Raw genomic sequence first — 9,774 nt, 5'->3', positions numbered from 1 at the left:
ATCGCAGTTAATAATTGAAATAGAGAGAAAAAGAGAGAACCCTCATCATAATTGGGCAAAGGTATGAAGATGATTCATATTTAAATACATAATATGAATTAGTTCTGAGATTACAGAAGCCACACAAAAAGATGGTTAGGTTCATCATTAGGGTCTTTGGTTGTCAAGAAGCTGAGATTTGGGGTTTCCTCTTAGAGTCATGAAATTTGTTGTAGAGCAATGGTCCTTCAATAATGGTCAGAGGATTCCTGATCATTAGAGTCCCTATTAGGGCATCTAATACTAATTAGGGCAAACTCTTCCCTTTCCAACTAAAATCTGTGGGAAGCCAAATTTTCTTCACATAGTTCAACCAAAACAACATATGACAACAGATTGCAGAGGCAGATATAAGGATCCATCAGTCTTCTGTTAAGCAGGAATTACAGAGGTTTGCAAATAAAATAGTGGCCTTCTTCTCACTAATTACTTTTTTGCTCCAGAGGAAAATGTTATTTTTTTAATAAAACTGTTGTTTATGTTAACGTATAGTAGTTTTGTTATCTTAAATAAATTAAATATATTCTTTAAAATTTTCTGTTTTAATTTCTAATTTCTGGTGTATATATGCAGAAATAGAATTCACATAAACACAAAGATTTTGAGATTTTGAGGGTATTCAGTCAAGTTTAAGAGTGTGAGAAGTCTTGAGATTAAGATTTTAAAATTTTGAGACCCATGGCTATAGATTTTCAACTCATGAAAGTGAAATCAGTGACCAGATAAATTGCCCATGGCAACAAAAATTCATTGACCTTCTGAATCCTAAATTTTATTTTTTATTAATTTTTAAAAATTGCAGTATAGTTTATTTACAATATTTGTTTCAGGTGTACAACAAAGTGATTCAGTTATATATATGTATATACATGTGTGTGTGGATGTATATTCATATTTGGTGGTGGTGTTCAGTTGCTCAGTCATGTCTGACTCTTTGTGACTCCATGGACTGCAGAATGCCAGGATTCCCTGTCCATCACCAGGGACTGAACCCGTGTCTGCTGCATTGGCAGGAGGATTCTTATCCTCTGTACGACTAGGAAGTGAAGTGAAGTGAAAGTCACTCAGTCATGTCTGACTCCTTGTGATCCCATGTTCTATATAGTCCATGGAATTCTCCAGGCCAGAATATTGGAGTGTGTAAGCCATTCCCTTCTCCAGGAGATCTTCCCAACCAAGGGATTGAACCCAGGTCTCCCACACTGTGGGTGGATTCTTTACCAGCTGAGCCACTAGTCCTATATATATATAATTTTCTTTTCAGATTATTTTCCATGGTAGGTTATCATCAGTTCAATTCAGTCACTCAGTCGTGTCTGACTCTTTGCGACCCCATGGGCTACAGCATGTCAAACCTCCCTGTTCATCATCAACTCCCGGAGTTTACTCAAGCTCATGTCCACTGAGTTGGTGATGCCCTCCAACCATCTCATCCCCTCTGTCATCCCCTTCTCCTCCTGCCTTCAATCTTTCCCAGCATCAGGGTCTTTTCCAAGGAGTCAGTTCTTCGCATCAGGTGGCCAAAGTATTGGAGTTTCAGCTTCAGCATCAGTTCTTCCAATGAATCTTCAGGACTGATTTCCTTTAGGTTTGACTGGTTTGATCTCCTTGCAGTCTAAGGGATGCTCAAGAGTCTTCTCCAATACCACAGTTCAAAAGCATCAATATTTTGGCACTCAGGTTTCTTTATAGTCCAACTCTCACATCCATACATGACTACTAGAAAAACCACAGCTTTGAATAAGTGGACCTTTGTCAGCAAAGTAATGTCTCTCCTTTTTATTATGCTGTCTAGGTTGGTCATAGCTTTTATTCCAAGGAGCAAGTGATGGGAATACCAGACCACCTTACCTGCCTCCTGAGGAAAGAAGCAACAGTTAGAACCAGACATGGACCAATGGACTGGTTCCAAATTGTGAAAGGAGTACATCAAGACTGTATATTGTCACCCTGCTTATTTAACTTATATGCAGAGTACATCATGCAAAATGCCAGGCTGGATGAAGCACAAGCTGGAATCAAGCTTGCTGGGAGAAATATCAATAACTTGAGATATGCAGATGACACCACCCTTATGGCAGAAAGCAAAGAAGAACTAAAGAGCCTCTTGATGAAAGTGAAAGAGGAGAGTGAAAAAGTGGGCTTAAAGCTCAACATTCAGAATACTAAGATCATGGCATCCGGTCCCATCACTTCATGGCAAATAGATGGGGAAACAGTGGAAACAGTGACAGACCTTATTTTCTTGGGCTCCAAAATCACTGCAGATGGTGAAATTAAATGACACTTGCTCCTTGGAAGATTATTATAAGATATTGGAGAGAGTTCCCTGTTGCTGTTGTTTTAGTTTCTAAACCATGTTCTACTCTTTTGCAATACCATGAACTGTAGCCCACCAGGCTCCTCTATCCTTGGCATTTCCCAGGCAAGAATGCTAGAGTGGGTTGCTAGTTCCTTCTCCATTGGGCTTCCCAAGTGGCTCAATACTTAAGAAAGTGGTAAGAAACAAACTTTTACATAAAATCTTCAACTCTCACAGATTTCAGACAAAGGAAAGAGGTTACCTGTGATGCTACTAGGGCTTTCCCGGTCGTCCAATGGTAAAGAGTCTGCCTGCAATGCAGGCGATGCAGGAGGCTCGGTTTTATTCCTGGGCCAGGAAGAGCCCCCAGAGAAGAGGATGGCAGTATTTGCTGGGATAATCCCTTGGATGGAGGAGCCTGGTGGGCTATTGTCCATGGGGTTGCAAAGAGTCAGATACAACTGAGTGACAGAGCACGTGTGCCTGCAGTTTGTGTCTGTTAGTCCCATGCTCCTGATTTATCCATCCCCTACTCCCTTTCCTCTTTGGTAACCCTATGTTTGTTTTCTATATCTATGGGTCTCTTTCTGTTCTATAAATAAACTCACTTGTATCTTTTTTTTTTAATAGATTCTACATGCAAGCCTTTTCATATGATATTTGTTTTTGTCTGACTTCACTTTGTATGATAATCTCTAGGTCCATCCATGTTGTTGCAAATGGGATTATTTCATTCTTTTTTATGACTGAATAATATTCCATTATGTATAGCTTTAGATACACACACACACACACACACACACACACACCATCTTAAAGCAGTCATCTGTTGATGGGCACTTGTGTTGTTTCCAGTCTTGACTATTGCAGAGAGTGCTGCTGTGAACACTGGGCTACATGTATCTTTTTGAATTAAAGTTTTCATCTTTTTTGATGATTATGTCTTAGCTCTCCTTCATTGTGATTTTCGTTGTTCTTTCTACTTCCAGTACAGACGCTGCATAATTTATTATTTAAACTAGAAAACTCTTCAAGTAAAAGAAGGTTCTGGCAAGGCAACAGGCTTACCTGGCAGCTCTCTCTCTTATCCTGTTTAATAGCTACCCTCCAAGAGTGGAATTGCTGAGTCCAAGGATATGAACATGGTTCTAGATCCTATTCATTAACAGTTGTACCAGAGATGTGATTACAGTAGGCAAGAATTGGTTAGATTTCAGCAGTGCATTTTTGTATTTGATCTCTAAAATGTTTTACCTTTTGAAGTTGAACTCTGAAATTGGATAATCTTATTTAGATGGCAGTAGGTTTGCTAGTTTAGAGGATAACCGTAGAGCTGTGAAATTTGGCATATGATTTCATGCCATCATCTTGTCCCCTTGATTAGGTTTGGAGCTTAGACAATGATCCTGATTGTGGCCGGGGACTGTGATTTAGGTACTATAAAAAGCCAGATTGTCTGAGCTCAAACTCACTTCACCAGGAAGTCTGGAGAGAGCAAAGTGCAGACTTAAGAACTTCAGGGCATCAGCTGCTGCTGCTAAGTCGCTTCAGTCATGTCCGACTCTGTGCGACCCCATAGACGGCAGCCCACCAGGCATCCCTGTCCCTGGGATTCTCCAGGCAAGAACACTGGAGTGGGTTGCCATTTCCTTCTCCAGTGCATGAAAGTGAAAAGTGAAAGTGAAGTCGCTCAGTTGTGTCCAACTCCTAGCAACCCCATGGACTGCAGCCTACCAGGCTGCTCCATCCATGGGTTTTTCCAGGCAAGAGTACTGGAGTGGGTTGCCATTGCCTTCTCCTCGGGGCATCAGCTGAAAGCCTCTAAATCAGTGTAAACAATCACTTCTGTCTGGGTTGTTTTCACTATACCGTTTCTCTGTCATTGGCTGTACTTACCTTTTGAATACCCAAGAATAGAGTTGCATAATTGAGGAAATTCCATACTGTTTTCTGTAGTGGCTACACTAGTTTACATTCCCACCAACAGTATACATCGTGTACCAGCAGTACACACCCTTTTCTCCACATCCTCACCAGCATTCGTTGTTTGTAGGTTATTTGTTTGATTTGTCTATTTATCACAGTAGGTACTTGTTCATTATCTATTTTAAATGTAGCAGTGTGTACTTGTCAATCCCAAAACTTCAATCTATTACCCTAACCCCCAATAACCATAAATTCATTCTCTAAGTCTGTGAGTCTGCTTTATAAATAAGTTTGTTTGTATCATTTTTTTAAGATTTTGCCTGAAAGCAATATCATATGATTATTTGTCTTTCTCTGATTTCATTTAATATGATAATCTCCAGGTCCATCCATGTTGCTTCAAGTGGCATTTCATTTTTTTTTTTTTTTTTAATGGCTAAGTAACAGTCCACTGTGTTTATGTACCACATCTTCTTTATCCATTCATCTGTTAATGGACATTTAGGTTGCTTCCATGTCTTGGTTATTGTAAATAGTGCTGCAATAAACACTGGGGTGCATGTATGTTTTTGAATTATGGTTTTCTCCAGCTATATGCCCAGGAGTGAAATTGCTGGATCATATAGTAGTTCTATTTTTGTTTTTTTCAGGGAACCTCAATACTGTTCTCCACAGAGACTACTATGTTTGCAGATTTTTTTGATGATTGCCATTTGAACAGGATCCTTGAGTTTGATCCCTGGGTCAGGAAGATCCCCTGGAGGAGGGCATGGCAACCCACTCCAGTGTTCTTGCCTGGGAAATCCCATGAACAGGGGAGCATGGCAGACTACAGTCCACAGGGTCGCAAAGAATCAGGCACAACTGAAGTGACTGAGCACCCACACATGAGGTGATATTGTGGTTTTGATTTGCATTTCTCTGATGAGTAGGTATGTTGTGCATATTTTCATGTTGCTGTTGGTCACTTTTATATCTTCTTTACAAAAATATCTATACAGATTCTCTACCTGTTTTTAAAATTAGATTTTTTTAAATTGTATGAGTTCTTTGTATGTTTTGGATGTTAACCCAAATATATAAACCAGTTATATATATGTGTGTGTGTGTGTGTGTGTATGTGTGTGTATGTAAACTGTTATATATATAACCCAGATATATAAAATGCTCTCTCCCATTCAGTATGTACCCCCTTTTTTATGATTGCATTTAGATATGGAAATTCTTTTTTTTCAACTACAAGTGACTTTCAAAGGAATGCTGTTTAGGGGTGAAGACTGCACCCCTGATTCCTGCTAAAGACCCAATGGAGTGAAAAAAAAAGACCCAGCTGAGCTCAGCTCCCATGGAGAGAAGCTGCAGTCAGAGCAGACAAGACTTCACCCAGAAGTCTCCAGAAAAGGTAAGCTTTCCCCCATGAAAAAACAATGTCCTCTGTCCTATTTCTCTTTCTTGTGATCACTTAAAGTTTGGATAGTTTTCCTTATGGACAGTGCCTTTGCTATGATTCTCTGGTGATTTAGTGTTACTTTCATGTATAAACTATAGAAAGATTTATATTATTTAATTTTTGCATTGGATTTAGGTATATCCTGATTACTGAAGAGCTGATCATGTACTGAAGGCTCCTGATCACCCCCAGAAGCTAATAAAGGGCCATTTTGGCTCAGTTCTCCTGAAGAGTGAGCCTTAGAGACCATGTCCCACCATCTACAAGAGGAAGCAGTCTGTCCAGTCTGTCAGGAGATTTACCTCAACCCCATTGCTCTCTCCTGTGCCCACACTTTCTGCTTTCATTGCACGCAAACTTGGATGGGAGAACAGAAGGATCTGAAATTGATCTTTCCTGTATGCCGAGTTGTCACTGAGAATCCTCTTTTGGAGGCATGGAATATTAGAGAAATGATTCTTCTCATGGCCCAACATGGTTCCCAGTTGGAAGAAGGTCTGCATAGGAATAATGAGTACCTGAAGTTCTGAGAGGACATAACTCTGGACGCAGACACCACCAACCCCTTCCTTGTCCTCTCTGAGGACCTAAGGAGTGTCCAGTGTGGGAAGATCTGCCAAAACCTGATGGAACATCCCCAGAGATTTCCACAGGCATTGTGTCCTGGACACTCCGTGTTTCTCTTCTGGCTGCCATTACTGGGAGGTAGAAGTGGGGAAGAGTAATGAGTGGGCTCTGGGAATCTGCAAAAAATCGATCCACAGGAAGAGGAAGAGTGATTTCTCCTCTGAACATGGCTTCTGGGTCATCAGCATGAAGGCTGGGACAATATATACCTGCTCCATCCCAGAAATCAGAATTCCTGCAAGCCCTTGCCTTAGCTGAGTCAGAATTTTTCTAGACATTGAGTTGGAAGAAATCAAGTTTTTTGATATTAGCCATGATGCCCTCATCTATATAAATAGTAATATTTCCTGTTTGGAGCCTTTGTGTCCATTCTTTTGTCCTGAGTTGCCCAGAGAAGGTGGTAATGCTGCCCTCCTGACCATCTGTCCATCAGAAGTTCATCCCTTTCTAGGCTCCTCCAGTGAGATGAATGACGTCTTCCATGTGAAAAACGTCAGAATGACCAAAGAAGAGGCAATTTGGTAGACTTTGTTGATAGGCAATTTTTTAATTGATTTGGGGGTATATTTTGTAGACCTTGACGCTAAATAATTCTGGGACTACAGAGGGGTGTTATTAGGCACTTTAAACCTCAGATTTTTAGCCTTTACTTGGGGATAATTCTGTTTCTCAGTCAAATATCTGTGATGATCAGAGACTGCATTGTACCTTTATTTTGTAGTATGTACAATGGGGAGTTGTAGATTATAAATTAAATTATTACATTCTGTGGATAGAAACAGTGTCTTTTTCATTATTTAATACCTTTACTATAGTAAAATTCCTGATAATGATAACTGTCTTGGGAAAAAGAATGAGATGCCAGGTTGAGATGTTATGAAATTCAAATGTGAGAGACAAAGGTACTGGGAAAGAAAGAAAATTTTCATTTTTACTCTCTCGAAAAACAGAACCTTTCACTGAGGTAGATATCACTAGTGGTGATTCATGTTTGTTCTAATGCATGCTGTGTGCTCAGTCATGTCTGACTCTGTGACCCACTGGACCGTAGCCCTCCAGGCTCCTCTGTCCATGGGATTTTCCTGGCAAGAATACTGGAGAGGGTTGCCATTTCCTCCTCTATGGGATCTTCCTGACCCAGAGATCAAATCTGTGTCTTTTGTGTCTCCTACATTGCAGGTGGATTCTTTACCACTGAGTCACAAGTGCAGCCCTTTTTTTCTAATTGGAATGCTCAAAATAATTGGTGTATTGGGTGGTTGTCAAAGTGGTATGGTATATATGATGGCCAAAGAGGTGCCAATAGGGTCAGTCAGAGAGTATCAAGTTTTGTAACCAAGCAGAACCCCATGGGCCTTTCTGGGACAAACCCCTCCCCTATATCCTCTGCTTTAGCTCCTCTCTGAAGTGTGTAGATAGTAGTATCTGATGCACATTTCCAGAGTTGTTTTATGGATGCTAAAATCCCTAACAAATGGAAGAAGTTAACTCCTTGATGACCATGAACATATAGCCCCCAGGCCTGCTACTGCCTAAGGACTGATAATGTTAACCCCAGCGACCCTACCCTCTTACCTCACCATCAACCAATCAGAATTGTGCAGGAGCTGATCGCAAGCCCTGGGATGCTCCTTCCTCACCTGGCCTTTAAAAATGCTTTACTGAAACCCACTGGGGCTTCAGGTATTTTGACATTAGCTGTCCTGGACTCCTTGCTTGATGTCCTGCTATAAATACTGCACTTTCCTTCTCCACAGCCCTGTCAGTGGATTGCCTTTACTACACATGGGTGGGCAGACCCAAGGTTGGTCCAGTAACAGTTTCTCTAAGATTATGAACTTTCTGGAATCGATTATGTAAGGAGAGAAATGACTGTTTAGAATGTTGAGTCCTCACACATCCGATCTGAAGTTTGTACCCCTCCCTCTCCACGACACCCACACTGTCCTAGCCTGCAGTTTCCCACACCCCAGTCTTAAATGCTCATGATGGCTCCTTTTCAAACCATACAGGTGCTTTCAGGTTGTATTTTTAAAATTTTACTGAGTCAGCCACTTCCAAGGTCACTTCTGTCCTCTAAGAGCTGGGTTGGGACATATTCTGGACTCTGCCTTTGACTTCTTTTCCAAAGAGACCCAGAGACCCAGAATTGTTGTAGGAAGAGGGTCCATTCCAGGGCCTGAGAGTGGCTCTTGTCCAACACTTGGAAATGAATTATCTGAAAAGACACAAGTACTGACAAAACAAAAGACTTTACAGTACTGTATAGAGTACACTGGTACAGTAACCTTATTTCAAGTCCAGGATGTCCTGAAGCAAGCATAAAAGCAGCAGCGGTATAGCTGGTACTGCTGAGAAGTGCCAAGTAAGAATGATGGAACTTGCTATGCAACACAAGGAGCTTACTAATGATGAAATTGGAGACTCGGAGAAAGGATGAGAGACAAGAGAAGGAAGAAGTAACTGAAGAGCCAATGAGATTCCTGATGCAGGAAGCAGAAACGGGAAGAGGATTTTCCTTATTTGAGGAGGCACTATTGGTTTTTGGTCCACAGGACTGGAACGCAGGACAGTACATGAAAGTTGTAGCAGCCGTTCAGAGTGCAATCCAGTGCTACCATGTCATCTATAACAAGAAAAAAAGAGATCTACTACCCAGACATCACTGGATTGGTGTTTTTTTTTTTTTTTTTTTTCCCAAGAGGGTGGATAGAAATGAATCCAGCAAGAAACCAGAGCCTGTGCCATCAACGTCAGGAGTGAGTGAAATTTCAGCTTGCTCTGCATTTCCTGTTGCTGATGATCCTTTAGCTCTACCATCTCCCGCCTTTACCTCCTCCAGTCAGTAACTCTTTTCACCTGTTCCCTCGATGCCAGCCCCTGTATGCCAGCTATTGTACTGTACTACTGAATTTTTCAGGGTACTTTACTGTAAGATGAAAAATGTTTTCTTATTTTTTGCTTGTTCATTTTTTATGTATTATTTGTGTGAAAAGTATTTTAAACCTATCACAGAACAGTACTATATAGCCTATTATGTTAGCTTGTTGGACTTCCCAACAAATTGGACTTAACAAACGCACTCTCAGAAAGGAACTCATTCCTATGTAGGGAATTTACTGTATTGGAAAGGGGTGGCGGCTGGGAGGAGAGTGGCAGGATGAGGGACCCAGGAGAGCTGCTCGGCCACATGGCTTACAGACTCAGGTTTTATGGTAATAGGGTCAGTTTCTGGGTTGTCTCTGGCCAGTCATCTTGTCTGGCCCATATTTGATCTGACTCAGGGTCCTTCCTGGTAGCTCTAGCATCTCTCAGCCAAGACGGATTCCAGGGCAAAGGTTTCTAGGAGATTGGTAGGACAATATTATGGGCTGGCATCTCCTTCCTCCTCTTGGTCCCTCCTGAATTCTCCCGGTTAATTTCAGTGGCA

The 9,774-nt window shown here is 41.2% G+C and overlaps 1 protein-coding gene across 1 annotated transcript; it reads left to right on the top strand.

Moving 5' to 3' along the window:
* Nucleotides 1–5,612: 5,612 nt before the first annotated feature.
* RFPL4B (ret finger protein like 4B) lies at nucleotides 5,613–6,869 on the top strand. Its single transcript, XM_061131803.1, is given in 3 exon segments — nucleotides 5,613–5,669; nucleotides 6,251–6,367; nucleotides 6,369–6,869. Coding segments are annotated over 3 exon segments (675 nt in total).
* Nucleotides 6,870–9,774: the final 2,905 nt, after the last annotated feature.

Source organism: Dama dama, chromosome 28, assembly GCF_033118175.1.
Source record: "Dama dama isolate Ldn47 chromosome 28, ASM3311817v1, whole genome shotgun sequence".
In the NCBI taxonomy this organism is placed as follows: Eukaryota; Metazoa; Chordata; class Mammalia; order Artiodactyla; family Cervidae; genus Dama; species Dama dama.
This window is presented reverse-complemented; position numbering and strand designations above follow the sequence as displayed.